This window comes from Periplaneta americana, chromosome 15 (genome assembly GCF_040183065.1).
Source record: "Periplaneta americana isolate PAMFEO1 chromosome 15, P.americana_PAMFEO1_priV1, whole genome shotgun sequence".
Lineage (NCBI taxonomy): Eukaryota > Metazoa > Arthropoda > Insecta > Blattodea > Blattidae > Periplaneta > Periplaneta americana.
In genome coordinates, this window is record NC_091131.1 from 15726085 (window position 1) to 15748088 (window position 22004).

A 22004-nucleotide genomic window follows, 5' to 3' on the forward strand; every position below is an offset into this window, starting at 1 on the left:
ACTGAGGACAGGTAAGATTAAAATAGCTTCTTATGCACAAATAACTTGATAGGCTATTCTGTTCATTCGTTTCCTGTATTTCTTAAAATAATGTTTATCTCAGAGAATTAACGAACAACGAGAGTGTATTGATTTAGTATGCAGTAATAATATGTTAGCTTAGCATTCCATTATTTTATAATCCAAATTTTAACTATGCTCAATTGAATCGTGTTAAAATACATACAATATGTATGCATTAAATGCAATGCAAAAAAATTGGGTAATGAGCCAAGCAGATTATATTGCGCTGTTGTAAAATAAAATTTGTTCCTCCTGAGATTCAAGAGCCCCCATAACAAATTAAAAACTTACTTATCGGTGTACATCCGTTATCAACACATTTTTTATATAATATAATATAATATAATATAATATAATACAATATAATATAATATAATATAATATAATATAATATAATATAATATAATATAATATAATATAATATAATATAATATAAGTTATTTAAATTATTTGAAGGGTTCAGAACCATAGTGGCCCAAGCGCCATTTACTGAATACGTAGAAAACGAGGGTTAAAATTAAGTTATTATCATAATTCAATGCAAACATATAGCCAGTAAAATAAAGTATACACATTAAATCTAAATGATATGTCAGTCTTCATTAAAGTACGGATGCATGTAATAAAAATTAAGAAACATTTTAAAGGAATTGTCATTGCACGAAATGAGTGGTCTCTGGACCAAAATGATCGCATTTTAATTATTTAAATACAATTGAAATTAAGTAACATATTAAACGATTTATCCTTCTATCAAACACGAATCTTCCCTGGATCAAATGTCCTATTTTAATTATGTCATTACTTTATATTTATTTCTAACGGGTGCAGCGGAGCGCACGGGTACGGCTAGTTAATTAATAAATATTAAATATCAGTCCAATACTTAGGCCTACTTGATTCTCAATATTGTGGTTGTACAGTCCATACGCACTCGTATTTGCAGTAATCTTCAGTAAAGCTATTCGTACACTAGACTGCAAAAGAAATGCCCAGTTGAAGTCACTATCGATTTGAAATATTATCATGTTACGTGGACTTTGCTTAGGAAACAATAGAAATATAGATGCACGGAAGGCATTGTATTATAAACTCTATTATTGCTCTGTTATCCATTCAGTTTGTTCTTGTATGTCTTCAGTAAACTAGCCTATAAACAGTTCTGTATCTGGATTTGTAATAAAATTGATACTTTTTTGTTAATACAATATGAAACGTAACTGGCCGTATATATCGATTGTAACAATGACAGCATCCATGGATAATAAGGAAGGCTGTGTGGAATATAAACTGCAGTTTCACTATTTTCGTGTAGTATTCTTATTAATATTCTAAAATAAAAGTATATGAATAATTTAAAATCAACTCACATTAAATAATAACGTGAACATGTTATAAAAAACGTATTTACATGTTTTTAAAAAACTAATCTCAGGAAAATAGCTTTCCACCTCGCCATGTTTGCCGAAGGCCTCGGAAAACGATATAATTCCGTATCGGCATTTCTTTTGAAGCCCAGTGTACTTGCCGCTATTTTCAGCTTAAAAGGTTCACCATTATCAAACAAAAGAGTTTGTGCGAGATCGTGCGTATTTGCTTGCTTTCCGCACAGAACCAATACGCGGTAAGTGTGAAATACCTCATTCAGTATTCCCAACGTAACACACATAACAATTTCCCTATTCTTACCGCTTAAGCGTCATATTCATTTTACTGCTTTAGGCTTTTAACATATTATTTTTAGAGACGTTCAATATAATAATAATTATAAATTGGAAACTTACCACTGCAATTTCACGTAAATTGCACTGTTAATTATTGTTTTTAAATATTTGCAACAATTAAGTAAACTCTACAACATCACAATGGTAATATACGTTACAAGAGCGGTATGTTGACGTTTTCATGTTCGAGGAAAAGATTGAAAAAGCGAAACGTAGTTGAGCTTTTTTAATTTCCGAGAACATGAAAACAAACATACCGCTCGTGTATCGTACATTATTTTGTGCGAAGATCGTTTATTACATACCTGAAAGACGAATTTCTAATTAGTTGCAATGAAATTGGTTTCTGTTTAATGACGGCAACTTCGGAAAGCCAAAATATCTTTCTTCAACATTGTTGCTATAAAATGTTTTCTGTGTTTACAATACTCCAGCAGGCCGTGATATAAGACTGTCTTTTTTTTCCCCAGTCTATAAATGCGAACTTAAAACAAACGGTAAGGTTATGTAATGATTTATTTTTCATTTTAATATTTTAACAATATTATTTATATAACATATTGCAGTAATAACATCGGCATCTGGAATCTCGTTGATTTTTTCACGGCTTCCTTAATGTTACTTGTATCAGGAATGCAATAAGTTTCGTGGAGTAGTAGACTTTACTTAATTTTTGCAAATATTTAAAAACAATAATTAACATTGCAATTTAGGTGAAATTGCAGTGGTAAGTTTCCAGTTTATAATTATTACTATGTTAAATGTTTCTAAAAATAATATGTTAAAAGCCTAAAGCAGTAAAATGAATGTCGCGCTTAAGCGGTAAGAAGAGGGAAATTGTTATGTGTGTTACGTTGGGAATACTGAATGTGGTATTTCACATTTACCGCGTATTGGTTCTGTGCGGAAAACAAGCAAATACGCACGATCTCGCACAAAAGTTACTGCATTTGTAATGCAAGTAACATTAAGGAAGTCGTGAAAAAATCAACAAGATTCCAGACTCATCATAGACAGGGGGGGAAAAAAAGACAGACGTATATCACGGCCTGCTGCAGTATAGTAAACACAGAAAACATTTTATAGGAACAATGTTGAAGAGAGATATATTTGTTTTCCAAAGTTGCCGTCATTGAACAGAAACCAAGATGGAGATTTCATTGCAACTAATTAGAAATTCCTCTTTCAGGTATGTAATAAACGATCTTCGCACAAAATAATGTACGATACACGAGCGGTATATTTGTTTTCATGTTCTCGGAAATTAAAAAAGCTCAACTACATTTCGCTTTTTCAGTCTTTTCCTCGAACATGAAAACGTCAACATACCGCTCTTGTAACGCATATTACTATTCCAGTTTACTCACGGCCCTCTAAACAATTAGTGCTCGCTACATGATATTGTTCAACGAAATACGCGCAAGATACCCACCGGCGATGGGTAGCTTTCAATTGCCGCACGCGCTCTCATTTTTAGTGGAAAAAAGCATGCACAATTGAATGCGTTGTTGAATTGTAGATGCATTTGACAGTATGCAAAAACCAATAAATCTTACATTTCACCCGCATAACCTAACATTTCGAGATTGATTTCATATTATAGTTCTGAAGCAATGTATGAATACCATGGAATGTAAATAAAAAAATACAATACAATACAATCATATCATTTACAGGATTGGACGTTGTCCTGTTCCGTCTTCAGGAATTAGAAACATAGATAGATTATTCCTGTCTTTTTGTATTTAAATTATTAAAAGGTCAATGTAATTAAAATTAATAATATCTTTGAAAATTCTTGAAATTATTACATCAATATCATAAAAATATGGTATTCAACTTTTAATGTACTTGAATTCTAAGTTCTCAAAAAATTTAACTTTTTAATATTATTTTTTTTGAGATATGCAAATTAAAAAAAAATTACATATAATAATATTCTAACCAAAGAAAAGTTACGAATCTAAAAGTTATGTCTCACATTTTAAAACATTTATAACGATGTAGGAATTACATAAATATTAGTTACAATTTTTTGCATTTTGAGTATAATTATTAGAAAATATCCCTTTAAGAATTTGTTTTATACCGTCGTAAGTTTCTTTCGTATTATGCACGGGAAAGGTCACTGGTACGAAATGACAAACATTTAAATTATGCAAAATAATTGTTTTTAGACTCTGATAATACGAATCAACGAAGAGACAGCATTATTGAGGAACATGATCTCTTACCAATACCATCAGTCCGTTTACATCGCTGCAATAAACCAATTCTTCACTTTCTGTAAAGAATGAAAATTAGTTCACCTGTAATGACAGAATCAAAAGAAAATGGTTAATGTTCAGAATAGTCTGGTTTATTAATAGAAACGAAGATACAATGGATGTAAGATTGTTCTTTTACTCTGTTGTAGGTATTTTGTAGAAAGGAAAATGCAGTTTTTTTATTTTTAACTTTTATTTCTTCTGGAGTATAAAAGAAATGTCTAAGATAAGTATAGGCGCTCGTAGAGCACACAAATGTATCTGTATGAGAAAACAAGGCTTTAGAATTATACAACAATTAAAGAACATAATATGTAAGTATGGTGTTGTATAATCAACAATAATCTCACTAGAGGTTTTGATTTTATCGATAAATCTGCGAGTGGAACACGAGCAGATTTATCTAGAGAAAATCGAACCTCGAGTGGGATTTAATTGACTATTACACGATTAGAAGAAAGTATATAAAGATTAGAAATAACGAAGTACTCCAATACAATAAAATATTAATTGACTTACGAAAATACAACTGTCTTCAAATTTGTACCATCTCAACATTATAAATATTACGCTAGTAGATGGCAATAGTGTGTTATTATTAGCCGTTTTCTTGGTATCAGTTGTGCCAACTATGGAATCTTCATTGAACTCTGTGGACGGTTACTGGTCAAGAAGGCTTTGTTGATTCAGTTTCATTTTTATTAAAACAGTTGCATTCCACTTCAATTATCCCAATCCCAGTAATCAATGTCACTTGTCAGATGATTTTCAATAAATCTTAATATTAAAAAAATCTCTGATACGTGACTATTCATAATATCATAACTTATAGCAGAAGCTATAACATAACCTAAATAATATAAACGAGTGTTAGAAAAGTTTTAATTAGGGATGATGAAATAAATAAGAAAAACGTTTTAATTAACGATGATGAAATAAAAAATAAACATGAATAATTTTAAAAGAAACAATTATTGAAAGTACAATTTCCAAATTTGAATGTTTTAGTGGTTGGTAGTTCAGTTGATGTTATATTGGACGTGTGCGTAAAAGAAGTGAACTCGTTGATGTACATGGTGTATCCCTCAACTTATTCAGGATTTCCGAATGGTGCTCTTCATATATGACCAGTGATCTTTATTACTTCTTGTTCTTGAATGCCAATGCGAGTCATATTTGAAAGTGCTGTGCATCCACTGGAGTGGTTTGTAATTTTCTGTTTTTTGACGTCCAGACCAGTGCAGTTTGAAATGTTGGCCAACAGAGAAACAAATGCTAGGGTAGTGATAAAAATAAACAAATGCTAGGGACGCGATAAAATTAAACAAATGCTAGGGACGCGATAAAATTGTTCGATAAGCAGCCATGATTAGTTGAAAGACGTCGTTTCGTACCGTTTTATTGGTCAAAAGTAGTATGACGTAGTAAAAGTATAATAGTCAATATAATATGGTGAGGTACTAAAGATCAAAGGTGACTGGCGCTTCAGTGCTACCAACATTTGAACTAAAGCACTGTTATTAAATAAATGTTCATGGCTTAAAAAAGAGATGTGATGAAAACAGCAACTTCACTCACAACTCTCTATAGGCCTATAAGGGAATAAAATGTTATATTATAATCGCGATATAAAATAAACACACAATAAGTAGGCTATAACATGTGGATAAAATTGATGAATTTAATTTGAAGTAGCTTGCCTCTCCTGTTTAATATCTCAAGCCACCGTCGTAGCTCAGGCGGTAGCGCGTTTACCTGCTAGTCCGCAGCTGCGCACGCGCGTGGGTTTGATTCCCGTTTGGACTGATTACCTGGTAGGGTTTTCTTCCCCGACACTTTTCCAACCCTAACGCGAATTCAGGTAATCTATGGCGAATCCTCGGCCTCATCTCGCCAAATACCATCTCGCTATCACCAATTTCATCAACTTTAAATAACCCAGTAGTTGATACAGCGTCGTTAAATAACCAAAGTAAAAAATCTTATTGTGTCAATCTAACAGTAACAAAATGACTATCGTGTAATATACTCTACGTGTATTCTAGGAAGTGTTGTCAGTATTTACTTACTTACTTACTTACTGGCTTTTAAGGAACCCGGAGGTTCATTGCCGCCCTCACATAAGCCCGCCATTGGTCCCTATCCTGAGCAAGATTAATCCATTCTCTATCATCATATCCCACCTCCTTCAAATCCATTTTAATATTATCTTCCCATATACGTCTCGGCCTCCCCAGAGGTCTTTTTCCTTTTGGCCTCCCAACTAACACTCTATATGCATTTCTGGATTCGCCCATACGTGCTACATGCCCTGCCCATCTCAAACATCAGATTTAATGTTCCTAATTATGTCAGGTGAAGAATAAAATGCGTGCAGTTCTGTGTTGTGTAACTTTCTCCATTCTCCTGTAACTTCATCCCTCTTAGCCCAAAATATTTTCCTAAGCACTTTATTCTCAAACATCCTTAACATATGTTCCTCTCTCAAAGTGAGTCCAAGTTTCACAACCATAAAGAACAACCGGTAATGTAACTGTTTTATAAATTCTAACTTTCACATTTTTTGACACCAGACTGGATGATAAAAGCTTCTCAACCGAATAATAACAGGCATTTCCATATTTATTCTGTGTTTAATTTCCTCCCGAGTATCATTTATATTTGTTACTGTTGCTCCAATATATTTGAATTTCTCCACCTCTTCAAAAGATAAATCTTCAATTTTTATATTTCCATTTCGTACAATATTTTCGTCACGAGACATAATCATATACTTTGTCTTTTCGGGATTTACTTCCAAACCTATCTCTTTACTTGTTTCCAATAAAATTCCCGTGTTTTCCCTAATCGTTTGTGGATTTTCTCCTAACATATTTAGGTCATCCGCATAGACAAGCAGCTGAGGTAACCCGTTCAATTCCAAACCCTCTCTGTTATCCTGGACTTTCCTAATGGCATACTCTAGAACAAAGTTAAAAAGTAAAGGTGATAGTGCATCTCCTTGCTTTAGCCCACAGTGAATTGGAAACGCATCTGACAGAAACTGACCTACACGAACTCTGCTGTACGTTTCACTGAGACACATTTTAATTAATAGAACTAGTTTCTTGGGAATACCAAATTCAATAAGAATATCATATAAAACTTCTCTCTTAACCGAGTCATATGCCTTTTTGAAATCTATGAATAACTTATACTCTCATTTTTTCTCCAATATCTGTCGAATACAAAATATCTGGTCAATGGTTGATCTATTACGCCTTAAACCACACTGATGATCCCCAATAATTTCATCTACATATGTCAATAGTGAAATTAATCTAAGAGGTAGAAAATCACTGAATTTAAGTAGATGATTAAGTAGGGAGGAGAAAATATTGAAGTTGCAACTTAGTACCTCACGTTACATTGTACTGACTGGATAGCCTAGCCGGATTCTGAACATTAAAGCATAGAGACAAAGTTGTTTAAATTGCTTGGAAAACCAAAACAATTAACAAAGGGAATACGCTCTTACTTGATTTTTTATTTTATATTATTTAAATATTTTATTTATATTTTTATAAGCTCTCTATTTAAACCACAGTTGCCAATTTAGTGATTTTCTTCTAGATCTGGTGTTTTTCCATGCATGACTGGTGACAAAAACAGTGTACTTTAGGCACATCTAAATTATAATGATTTTACTCTTTTTGGTGATATTTCTAGTGTCTTTCCAAACACTATACTTGTTTTTTTGAAAGATGGGACATGACAGGAGCGTTGCGATCGGAAAAACAACTGAATGTCACATAGCGTGGTAGACCTGTTGCTATGGTAACAACGGTTGAGTTGCCAAATTTCCAGTTCGGCACGTGGCGAGTACTTAATAGCTCTCTTGGCGACATTTATTGTGCACACAATGTCAGCATTGGTACGTTTCGTCTTAGATTCTCTGTCGATTTTTGTATTGTTTTCTTACCTTCGCGTCAATTGTCAATGAATGTTTTAACGTCAGCCATCTTAACGTCAATTGCTAGCTTCCATCAGCTGGCAGCGTGGTAGTCCATATTGGCAACATGGCACTGTAGTTCCAAGCTCGGCCGCTTAACTGTCATGTCCCATCTTTCAAAAAAACGGGTATAGATATATGCAGTAATTTAGTACCTCTGATTATGTTTGAAGCCAGAGATTAGTGGGTGGTATGTAATACCACAGACTACAATCACTAATCGCGATCATGGTTGTAGTGTGTCTCCATTGCGATCGCGATCAGAAGCTTAATCCTGTTTCCATAACTAGATAATAGCGCTGAGGCACGACACGATATTAATTTTATGAACTGTATATCAATTGTGAATGAATAAGTTTTTGTTCTCAGTTAAAGTGTTATCACTAATTTTCGCGTGACCCATATATTCAATGAGATGAGTGATGACAGGTAATATAAATTTAAGGGGTTAGGTACAGTACAGTAAAATTTTGGAAATATTCAAAGTTTTTTCCCCTCCATTACTGTATCTTGTACAATAATGAAAATTGATATGTGTAAAACACTGTCCTTCTGCTATACGATAAAAATATTTTGCGATTCAAAAAAAATTATTTATATATATTTTTTTTAAATTCAAAATTCACTGTGCAATAATGAAGCGTTTCCCTCATAACTCAAAAAATATCCAACATTCTGTGATGAAATTTTTTGTGTATATTTATGCATATCATATCTACAATATGATGCAAAATCATTTTTCTACCTTTGATAGATTGTCTGATAAAAAATAAATTAATTAAAAAAAATGGTCAAATATCAGTATTTTCTTCTAACACAAAATAAAAAAAAATATTATATATTAAGAAATGTAGTTGAAAGAGCATAATATATTTTTATTTTAGTTGGTTATTTTACGACGCTTTATCAACATCTTAGGTTGTTTAGCGTTTGAATGAGATGGTGATAATGCCGGTGAAATGAGTCCGGGGTCCAAAACCGAAAGTTACCCAGCATTTGCTCATATTGGGTTGGGGGAAAACCCCGGAAAAAACCTCAACCAGGTAACTTGTCCCGACCGGGAATCGAACCCGGGCCACCTGGTTTCGCGGCTAGACGTGCTAACCGTTACTCTACAGGTGTGGACAGCATGATATTGTAAACATGAGTTTTAGCAATAAAATAAAAGAGACAGAATATGAAAAAAGGTAACAAATTTTTGAGTAATGAGGGATATGCTTCATCACTGCACAGTGAACTGCCACCGTTTTGAATTTTGAAAAAAAAAAATGTAAATAATTTTTTTAAATAGTAAAAATATATATTTTTTTTTCGTATAGCAGAAGGACAATGCTTTACACATAACAATTTTCTTTATTGTACAAGATACAGTAATGGAGGGAAAAAATGTTGAATATTTCCAAAAATTTTACTGCTGTAAGCTGTACCTAACCCCTTAATAGCCCTAACTCACACTGGACCATTCAGGGTAACTGTAAATCATTATGGCCCGGTTTCTTCAACCTTTGTTATAATGCGCCTAACATAGCGTTAATTAACTGTAAGTTAAAAGTATGAATTGCTGTTAAAAATATTGCGTTTCTTCGACTTTATATTTCACATTTTAACATTCTGTTTGTTAACTCTCTGTTAGGACGAGAGATTCTAGAGTTTAACCATAACCTATAACCAAGTATAGGCTCACTTCTGTTTTCTGAACTCTGACAATTGCGATTCTCGCTTGTTTCCGTTGTTTGATTCAGAGAGGATAGAAGTCTTTCTATTCTCTCAGGTTTGATTTCTGCTTCTTTCCTCGTCTGTATCACAATAGCGTGGAGCGATGTATTGGTATTGCTGTTATGAAATGGAAAACACTGGAACAAAAAGTAATCTTGGGACTAATTTCTCTTCTTTCGAAAGAAACCTTCTGCTCGAAATTATTTCCCAGTATAAACCAATTAATAAGAATAAACAAACAAACGGATCTAAGTTGAAAGCGAAAAGTGAGGCTTGGGAGAAAATAGTCTATACCTTTGTACGAAATTCTGGTCTGTCAAATCACAGAAATCATCCGCTCTATTTATGTATTCATGGATATCATTTTCTAAATAATGCAGGTATATAAGTTCAGTATCTAATGCACCAGCCATATTGGATACTTCTATGCTAACAGAGAGTTAAATGATTTAACTACATGAAATTGGATAGTTAAATTAACATAGGTTTTAACAGCCTGTTAGTACTAACAGTAGTTGAAGAAATGCTTCAACTGTTAAGTTTACAGTAAAATGGAATGACACACTGTTATAATTCAACAAAGGTTGAAGAAACCGGGCCTACGTCACGGTGAGATAGCTGAAATCAAAGAAATTAACGACACACCCTCTATAGAATTTTATTGAATCTTGATATCATGCTATATAATACACTTTTTAAATAGATTAGAACACTACACTCATTTTCTGCTAGGGCTGTAACAAATATTATTTCCGAATAATAGGAAAAATTGATACTTTGCATTTCAAGACTTAATGTGTGAAGAAAAATGTTGTTCAAAACACTACATGTTGGCTGAAAGGGTTTAAAAGTCTTTGTAAAGTGAGGTAATCCCAGATCTGTTGTTTCCTGTCGGTCGATGAAGGATGGCGATTCCCTGATCTGTTTGTGTATGGTTGCGGTTTTCTTCGAGGTAATGCTGGCGGCATTCAGATTTTCTTCCTGCCCATTCCTCTGAGGTAGGGCGGGAGAGTGGGGGGATCAGGCAGTGGCCTGCGTGTTCTCCTGCGTGGACGATTCGGGCGTTTTTTTTTAAAGCGCCCCCAGAAGCGCAGTCTCTTCGGGGACCTGCGTACCCGGACTCCTTCCTCGTGGAGTGCTACATGGTCCTGAAACAGTATGACGTCAATATAATGACCTCTTGTTGAAATGTGTGCTAGGTTATACAGACACAGTAACAAGTCACAGTCAGTGATAGTATTAGGATATATTCAATTAGAGCAGAAATTATAGTAGATGGTGACATGATTGATCAGGTCACAAAATTTAAATACCTAGGATGAATTACCTGGGTATTTTAAGTCAAGATATAAATAAAGTTTTGGAAAAAAAATACAAAAAATATTAAATGTTAAATGGCTATACTATAAGATATTTTATGCTCGACCATGCCGAAATGTAGTAAGTATACACCTGGTAGCAGACCTTTAATGCATGTCATTAAAGTACACCTACTCATTAAAGGTCAGGTCTTTCAGCCAATGACGACTCAGGTTACAACTGTTCAGCCAATGACAGGTCAGCTTTCTACCGTTATAAAACCGCAAGTATCGATTATTCTCGGATATGCAATCGAAAGAGAATTAGCGAAAAGTCACGGAGGCTGGAAATCCAATACTGTCGCAGAAGGTTATGTTCTGTTACTACAATAATTAGCGTTAATTGTAAATAATATTCAAATAAATTCAATTTGTCATCTCGTTTTTCTATGTCGAATTCAATAATCAAGGTTATAATATTATAATATTATCAAGTTTAACGGGACTACATCAAGGTCAATGACAATATTGTTCCTCGGAATAAGTCATTACTTTCGCTTCTGCGCACATCTCACAATTCACGACCTAGAACAAGGTCACTTCCGATCTTGTCAGTTACAAATAAAATGTATACATCTGAATACCGGTAATTTAAAGTTAGAAATATGGTCGAGCATAAAAAGTCGTATGAAACTCGCCTATAATGGTAATTAAGAAGCTCGTATGAAAATTATGAAACTCGCTTGCGCTCGTTTCATAAATATCCATACTCAATTCTTAATTACTGTCATTATAGGCTCGTTGCATAATGTACTATTATTAAAAGTATGAAGTAATAAATTCGACTTTAACTACATCGTGTCCACAAATTATTGGGCGAATATATAAACTACATTATTTTCACTATTATTGCGCCATCGAACAACAGACGACAGAGTCTTCTCGACTCCTCCTGCACTGCGAAATGACACAGTTCATATCAATGTGCAGATTTACACAAGCCAGTTCTTCCTCGTCCCGTCCCGTGATCACTTTGATCACATTTCCGTCCCCTCCCGTATGTGGTACCTAAGAAGTTACGTCCATTTTCGTTTTTTTTCTCCTTCAAAATTTTCTAGGACTCCTTCAGTGGAGCAGTGTAGCCCATAGTGGGACTAGTGGCCAACAGGCTTGGAGCTCACATATTTGGTTTTTTACAGCCCTGAACCCCTTGCAAGGACGCGTTTTGCGTGCCTTTTAGATTTGTCCTCCAAATTCTCCTCTTTCAATTCAATTGCATAGACAGATATGATATTACTACCATTTCAAAGAGGAATATTTCTAGGTTTTCAGGACATTACGTCTAAGGACACCAGGTTTAATGGATAGTAGATCTAATAAAATATGAAGTCTGATAAAAAAAATGTCCAGTAATAACTCAGGTCTAAAAGAAAAATGTTCAATGCCTAAATGTCTAAATAAAATTTACGTCTAATATGTAAATGTCTAAATAAAATTTACGTCTAATATGTAAATGTCTAAATCAAATTTACGTCTAATATTTAAATGTCTAAATAAAATTTACGTCTAATATGTAAATGTCTAAATAAAATTTACGTCTAATATGTAAATGTCTAAATCAAATTTACGTCTAATATTTAAATGTCTAAATAAAATTTACGTCTAATATGTAAATGTCTAAATAAAATTTACGTCTAATATGTAAATGTCTAAATAAAATTTACGTCTAATATGTAAATGTCTAAATAATATTTACGTCTAATGTGTAAGTGTCTAAATAAAATTTACGTCTAATGTGTAAATGTCTAAATAAAATTTACGTCTAGTGTGTAAATGTCTAAATAAAATTTACGTCTAATGTGTAAATGTCTAAATAAGTTTTACGTCTAATGTGTAAATGTCTAAATAAAATTCACGTTTAATGTGTAAATGTCTAAATAAAATTTACGTCTAATGTGTAAATGTCTAAATAAAATTTACGTCTAATATTTAAATGTCTAAATAAAATTTACGTGTAATGTCTAAATAAAATTTACTCTAATGTGTAAATTTCTAAATAAAATTTACGTCTAATATGTAAATGTCTAAATTTACATCTAATGTGTAAATGTCTAAATAAAATTTGTCTAATGTGTAAATGTCTAAATAAATATTACGTCTAATGTGTAAATGTCTAAATAAAATTTACGTCTAATGTGTAAATGTCTAAATAAAATTTACGTCTAATGTGTAAATGTCTAAATAAAATTTACGTCTAATGTGTAAATGTCTAAATAAAATTTACGTCTAATGTGTAAATGTCTAAATGAAATTTACGTCTAATATTTAAATGTCTAAATAAAATTTACGTCTAGTATGTAAATATCTAAATAAAATTTACGTCTAACGTATAAATTTCTAAATAAAATGTATGTATAAATCTCAAATAATTTTAACAATACTTACTAAAAAGTTGATATTGTTACGACAATGAACATACGTTTCCTTAGCAATACGGTACCGTACCTTGTCAGTTTCAGACATTTTTAAGCAAAATAAATACATATACTATTAATTCTCCTGAAGGTAAAAAAAAATATTGTTCATAATAATTTCGACTACAACTTAAGATTGAGAAGTAGAACCAGCAATAGGATCTACTGGAGATGTTCACTCAGAGACGCTTGCAATGCTACTTGTGTCACCAAGTCTACAAAGTGTGGAATGTGTTTAATCTTGTATTAAATGGACTCCAAAGAACTATAAATAGTGTTGAAGGATGGCACTCGAAATTCCAAAAAAATGATTATATTTCATCCTGCATCCATATGGAAGATTTTAGAATATACAATATAAACAGACTAAAATAATAATGAAGAGCTCATAACAGCTCCTGGCAGGACATGGGAGAGTTCAGCATCCCGTAAAGAAATCGTACCAAATTAATCAAAGGTAAGTAGAAAGAATGGTAACACGTTACCACCAGTATAAAGATCGTGCTGAAATTGATTTGAACTTGAGAACTTCAAGCTACAGGCTGAAATTCCATGCTGTACCGGAAGATGAAAATGAAGATTAATCTACTATATCGACGTCGTTCCTGCAATAACTCCTATGTGACATATTTATCGATTTTCAGATATTTGCTGTATTAAATAACTTAAATAGTGATATAGCAAATAATAAAATCTCCTATATGTAATTATATTTATTTGTTTTGAAAGTGTAAGAATTCACAGTCTCCTATGTACGGCTGCCATAGCATGAATTAATGTGTATTTCCTTCCTCATGAAAGATTTTATATTTTGCACATAGGAGTTATTGCAGGAACAACGACGATGATATATTTTGATTGCTCAAATATTTCAACATTAGACCTACTGTATTTTATTCCTGAATTATATGTATAAAACAATAATACACAGATAAAATAATAATAATAATAATAATAGTAGTAGTAATAATAATAATAATAATAATAATAATAATAATAATTCTTTATTTATACTGGCAGAGTTAAGGCCATAGGGCCTTCTCTTACACTCTACCAGGTCAAAAAGTATACAAGCAGTTAAAATTTAACAAAAAGTTAAAGAACAAAATACTAACATATTACAAAAAAAATTAATAACAGCATAATAAAATCGACACTAAACAACATGAAAATAATACCATAATATAAAAAAAGAAAGTAAAATACATTGGAATATTGCAAAAGCAACTCATTTAGTACAAATGGTTAATATGGAAAACGTAAGGAAGAATATAACAAAATGGAATGCAATAAAATAATAATAATTTTGAAAAGAAATACGAAAATTAAATAAAATTCACAATAAAAAGGCTATGATAATAAATTCATCGGCTGATACAGAGAACAAATAGGGGAAAGGAAGGAAGAAATATATAGCCTATATTTTTATGTATTATTATTATTATTATTATTATTATTATTATTATTATTATTATTATTATTATTATTTAGGCTAAATGGTATTAGACGTCATTGCAAGTTAGACTATCTAGTATTAGACATTTTTGTTAATTGGACTAGGTTGTATTAGATTGGTTCAAAAGATAAAATGTCATTAGACTTACAAAATTAGACTTTGAGGGCCGTACTCATAGATATTCTTAGCGCAGACTTCCGGTGGATGATCAGCGAACTAACGTTTTTCGTATTCATAAACCAGTGTTAGCGATATGATATGATATGAATCCTGTACAAGTAACCAGTCGATAGCCGGAGCTAGTTTAGCACGCTCGTAGCGCGGGCTAGCGAAATGTCTATGAATAGCACTTAATGTCATTAGATTTAAAATCCTTAGACCTACTCACTGCCATCTGAATTTAATTTGTTATTTGGCGGGAAACGTATAAATTACATTGTTATTGGAGGCAAAAATACCTTTAATCCCCTACCAGTAGATGTAGCCATGGTTGCCAGATTCTATCGTCAGGAATTCAGGACAGATGATGATACTGCATACCTTAACGTGACTTACTTACTAATGACTTTCAGAGAACCTGGAGGTTCATTGCCGCCCTAACATAAGCCCTCCATCGGTGCCTATCCTGAGTAAGATTAATCCAGTCCCTACCATCATATCCCACCTCCAGCAAATCCATTTTAATGTTATCCTCCCATCTACGTCTCGGTCTCCCCTAAGGTGTTTTTCCCTCAGGTCTCCCAACTAACACTCTATACGCATTTTTGGATTCACCCATATGTGCTACATGTCCTGTCCATCACGAATGTCTAGTTAATCTTCTCAAAAGAATATTAGCTAAAATTTTGTATGTCGTCAATAAAAGTGATATTCCTCGAAAGTTACTACAGTTAGTCTTTACCCCTTCTTAAATATAGGTACGATTATGGACTTCTTCCATTACCTTAACGTGATTACACATGAAGAGCACAGGAAAAGAACGTGCTTTGTCCACTTTTTTTCAAAAATGAGTTATGCATGCTATGAGATGCAGGATTCCATGTAGTTTAAAGTTATTAATCGACCAATGTGATAATGTGAATAGTCGAAGTGCTACAAGAGATTTTAGATTTGGCGTATAGGGAAAGAACGTGCTAAGTCCTCTCATTACAGGGAAATAATGTGCTCTGTCCTCTGTTTCTGTGATTTAATTTTTAGTTTCCTTACGGATTGGCATGCATGTTATAGCAGGAAGAAGGGAATTGGAGTAAAAATAATATTCCATTCTTTTTCATTATTGTTATAATGAGAAAATTCGTTCTTGCTGCATAAACTTTATGTACAAGTATAAATCTTTTTAGTTTGAGAAATTCAGTTTAGAAGTATAAGTGTTGTAAATTTGTCACTTAAATTTTAATATTATTATTAAATAATATTATATTATTGAATGTTGAGTACTTCATCTGAGGATGGAACTCAGAGACCTTCGACTTCTAACAGTGTTAAGAAAAAGAAAGTACGAGGGAGAATGACTGCAGTCATGAAGAAATTAAGGGTTCAATCAAATGAAGTAGAAGACTGCAACTGTTAGTTAAAGTGTTTCGAGGAAGTAAGTGCTGAAGAAAGATCAAGTATTATAAGGCAATTTAATGATTTAGAAGACTGGAATCAACAATCATTACATATGACTGGGCTCATTACAATAATTCCAGTTTATCGAAAGCGATCAGTCATTACAGCAATGGAAGGACCAATAAATTGTATCTCCCAGAAGAACTATCAGTGAAAAAGATGTATGAGATGTTCAAGAAAAAATACCAAAATTTAATAATTTCATATGAAACATACAGAATAATGTTCAACACCAAATTCAATATAGCATTTGGATATCCAAGGAGTGATACATGCATGTGATAAGTACACAGCTGAGATGGAAGTGCTGAATGCAAGACTGACTGAAAATAATTTAGATGGCAACATGAAGAAACAAGTTTTGGAATAAATTAATAAGATCACCAGTAACAACAAGGTCCATAAACTCAAAGTTGAAATATTTTATACCAGAAAGAGGAATGCTCGTTTAAGAAGTCGGAAGTTTGAAGAAACAGAAGCAATTTTCATGGACTACGAAAAAATGTATGCTTACCGTACATTAGTATCAATGATGTCTATTAGTATTACAGAAGGCAATTATCTGTTTACTCTTTCAATATTCATCAAATTTCAGATGAAACTTCAGTGTTTTGTAGTTGTACTGAAGATAATGGTAGAAAAGGAGCCAATGAAGTCGTATCCTTTTTAAATCACTTTGTGACAGGAATAATAGACAACAAAGCGGATATCTTGAATATTTTTGTGATTCATGTTCAGGCCAGAGCAAGAATTATATTGTTCTGAAGTATCTTAATTATCTTGTGAACGAATTTAAACTTATGAACAGAATGAAACATTCGTTTATGGAATGTAATAAAATATAGGACTAACTAATACAAATGCAGTAACAAAACTTCCAATGGGTTGGGTGCGGATCATGGTACAAGCTCGAAGTAAACCTACGCCTTTTGATGTTGTGGTGTTCAATCAAGATATGATGGGAAGTTGGGAGTCATTTCTGCAGAAGAAATATTTGAGGAAATACTCATTTCTTACAAGGCCCATCAGAGGGGTAATCATCACAAAAGAACACCCTCACCTCATTCAACATCGTGATATGTGTAATGGAACTAGGATTTCATCGGTGGTGAGAGCTTCACTGCGATTTCGAGAGCAGCAATCTGAAGAATACCCATGTCCTGCTTACAGAGGCAAAACACAAATTATTTTGAATAATTTATTTTATATCTGCTAATAATTTAAATATCGGTAACATTATTTCTAACAAAGAAACTTCTCTGGTAATATCGAAGGAAAAGTATTAGGACCTCCAGATTTTGAAGGAATTTCGTGGACACGAAGATAGAGTGTTTTACACAAACCTTCCACACTAGACTGGGCTGTGCCTTTTGGGACAAAAGTGATTTTTATTGTTATTAGGTCCTGTGCAGTTTGGAACAAAAGTGATCATTGTTATTATTATTATTATTATTATTATTATTAGGCTCTGTGCATTTTGAGTCAAAAGTGAGCATTATTATTATTATTATTATTATTATTATTATTATTATTATGTCCTGTGCTTTTTGGGACAAAATTGCACAAAAGTGATCTTTATTATTATTATTATTATTATTATTATTATTATTATTATTATTATTATTATTATTATTATTATTAGGCTTTGTGCATTTTGGGACAAAAGTGATTTTTATTATTATTAGTTCATGTGTATTTTGAGCCAAAAGTGATCTTTATTATTATTATACCTTGTGTGTTTTGGGACAGAATTGATCTTGCTTTATTCTTATGAGGCCCTGCGCATTTTGTGACAAAAGTGATCATTATTATTATTATTATTATTATTATTATTATTATTATTATTATTATGACCCACTCCACTTCATTACAGAAAAAGTTAAAAAAGGAAAGAGAAAATGTTTAACGTTATGTTAAGGTTTGTCAATCCCGTGATTTTGAAATTCTGAATTCAAAATTTCTATACACACAATACGCACAAACACACATACAAACACGTTTCCGGAAGAAAACGGCTTTACTTGTAATATTTAATCTAAAATTAATTCCTCCGTACATAAGAAGCACGTTTTTTCCCTGTACGTATGACATTACTTTACGTAAATGTCAATAAAACTACAATTTTCAAAAATAAGGATGCAAACTTATATTCAAATTCATTCAGATAACCTGTTCTTTCATACTGACTTAAGTGTTCATTAATATCTCCGTTGGTATCCATGGAATTTGGTTTCAAACTTTGAAAATGCTCTCCTGAAAAATTTGATAAAGTGGACAAAGCACGTTCTTTTCCTGTGCTCTTCACATTTGAATTAATTCAATTTGTAATACAACTGGTTTGATTTGTTTCACGTATTTAAACCAATTGTATAGAAGCTAATTACTTTTCTTACATTTTTGCTACATTATGAAATTTCCTTTGAATTATTGATAAAGTCTGGAAAAATTATGTGATATTAGAGTCTGATCTATAAAGAAAGCATGATACAGTATTTACATTCTATAGATAATAAATCAATTTCCAAAGAGAGTGAAGGCTAAAGATACGGTGCAATACTTAATACATACTATCACAGTCTAGTATATACAGTCACGAAGTTGAATACGTAGAGAATATGCATCCATAGATAGTTGCTAACCACTAGGATCGCTACTATCGCCTCATCACAGACAATGCGAAATAGTACTGGCACAGTCTATTGTTCCTAGTACCCTTAACAACTCAAGCTTCGTGACTGTATAGTCTATAGGCCTACTAGACTGTGGCATTACCGTTCTTATTTCAATACAACCCGATAGGAGGCAGCAGGCGGCATTGAGAACTATGTTATACATAGGTTGGACAGGACCTTGAAAAAATGAGTAAGGAATTTTAACGACTATTTCGTTTATATGATGTCATTCTATTTTCGGCCAATAGAATGTTTGTACTTATTTTCTCTTCTGTTTAGTAAGTAATCGTAAGTTGTTCTGTTCTTGCATTTCTTTATACACCAGATTTCATATTATGCATTGCACTTATTTCCTTTGTTGTTATCGGGGTCCATTTGTTCATCTATATAATATAAGGTACCTGGGGGTATTAAGGCCCAGCATGTTATAAGGTCCACCACCTAGTTTTGCCATTAGTTATACACTTTTGGAAAAGAGAGCAACAGCCCTTAAGACCTATTTCTTCTTGCATTCGAGTGAGGTATAAAGAAATTTGATTCTCGTTCTTGTTTGTAGCTGACTGGTGGCAACAAGTTATGTGTGATTATTTCTGCTTTCATTATAACATTTTGCAAAATTTAAGTTGAGATTTAATCGTTTTACTGTGTGTTATTAATATAATATTAAATGCACGTTATTGTGTAAACATTAAGAAGTTTGGGGCTACCGTGAAACTTTCGCTAATGAGCATATGAGCACTCCATAACTTAAAATTGGCGCGAAGTAACAGAGCAGGAAATAAGGCCCATGAAATAAATACGTGGAAACTCCCACAAGTTCATAGAAGTCTCTGAACTATAAAGTTCAAACTCTGAAGCACAATCATTTTTTGCAAGAAATGAAACAAACGAAAGACTGACAATTCCTAATGCAGAAAGAGCATTGGATGAACCATCAACTTCAGGATTTGTAAACATCCAGGGGACGCGGAGAGAATTGTTGTAGATATAAATGTGTGTGTCTCTTGTGAATGTTGGGTGCACGATGAATGTGTAGGTCTCACTGAGGAAAAAAACCGAAGACTTTGTATGCCCAAATTCTTTATTGTGGACCTTATTATCTGTCACAGCAGGGTATAAGGGCCAGTGACATGATGTTAATTTTCATTGCTCACAACATTTATGTGTCTGTTTGAATATTTATTTGAAGTAAAATATTACTATAAAAGTATGCTATTCCATTATTTAAAATTTGCTAAACGTCTCCATTTTAAAGAAAGAACGTTTTATTCCTTAGGTGGGCCTTATTACCCCCGGTTACCTGAGGTTATGAAGATATGTGTAATGAAGTATGCAATCAATTGTAGGTATATATTAAGCAAATACATTTTTTAAATTACACATGGTAAATTTCCTTCAATTCTAATTCCGTTTGTGTACTCAGAAAATGTCAGTGTTCTGTCTAGCCTACTAAACATCAGGGGAAACCGGTTGAAATTCGGTCGGATGCTCTACCTTGACGGATGCTCTCTAAAGATAAGAATTCACTACATCGTATCGCACGCATCGGACGAATCGCACGGATCGAAAAAAGACTATCTTTGCTGTAATTGTTATGTAACCGCGTTCACTACATCGTATCGGACGCATCGCCTCTCGGCAAATCCGTCCACGTTTCTCGGATGCGTGCGATCATGGCCTTCTTTAATAAATCAATTTTAATTGGTCAACTGTTAGTATTATGTTGTGCCATGTTCATTGTCGCGCCAAAATGGCAGACGGAAAACTTATTTCGCTTGTAAAAAATTGCGAAGAATTATATAATTTGAGGCGTTCCCATTACAGTAATCAAGTCGTTTCTTGCAAATATATTATGTAACCAATATTTTTTTTCGTTTCTTCGTCTTCAATTAAGACGCATGAAGCAATTACAAATTCTTATTCGCTAACAGACGTAATTAATAGATCTAACTTCAACTCCTTTGCTTTCAGTAATGTCAATATCGTACGACGTCATGTTTTAAACAGCTGATAGGGAATCCGATGAGGCGATGAGGTGGAGCCGTTACAGCGAACGCACTGCACTTAAAATATCCGTTGCGTGCGATTCGTACGAGGAGTGCGATACGATGTAGTGAACGCTTACCTTAACAGGTCGAATGAAAACCGGTTGTAAGCTCTACTTTGTAGACTTACCGGGAACTTGATGTGCTGCACGGGGAAGTTGGACCTCGCGGCGAGGGTCAAAGCGCCAGGATCCTCGCCCGCCTTCTCGGAGAACGCCGCGAGTACGAGCCCTGCGAGGAGGAGCAGGGATGCACAGGGCTTCATGGCAGTGTGGTCGCTGCGGCCGATCTGCAACCTGCAACGACCAGCGCCGGCGAGTATCTGGGCGGCAGATAAGTCAGGCATGCGGGGTCGCGCTTATCTGCCTTGAGAAATGCAAGGCTTGCCAACTAGTTTTCGTAAAAATAAGGAATATTAGGAAACCGACAATTTTTTTTTTTTTGTAAAGAAAAGCTTCTGTACTGAATTCCAGCTCTTGAATCGATGAAATGGAAAGTACAGCCTACAGCATATGTTTCATATCCTTAGCGATAAGCGACAGTTCACTGGCCGCTGCTGTGTTATGCACTAAAATAGTCATGTCAGCATCAGCTCGCCATGAGTACGTCGCCCGCCGTGTAAACAGTCGTGCTCGCGGGCACCTGCACTCTTCCCCTATTTCGCCGCAAGAGGGGTGTCAGGAGTAA

The 22004-nt window shown here is 33.4% G+C and overlaps 1 protein-coding gene across 1 annotated transcript; it reads right to left on the minus strand.

Annotated features, from left to right (window-relative positions):
• Window positions 1-10403: 10403 nt before the first annotated feature.
• Window positions 10404-21678, minus strand: LOC138714664 (uncharacterized). Its single transcript, XM_069846726.1, has 2 exons — window positions 21448-21678; window positions 10404-10909 (listed from the first exon to the last, which is right to left on the minus strand). Exons 1-2 carry the CDS (start codon window positions 21661-21663, stop codon window positions 10730-10732), a joined length of 396 nt encoding a protein of 131 aa, XP_069702827.1. The 5' UTR covers window positions 21664-21678; the 3' UTR covers window positions 10404-10729.
• Between the last annotated feature and the right edge of the window lie 326 nt (window positions 21679-22004).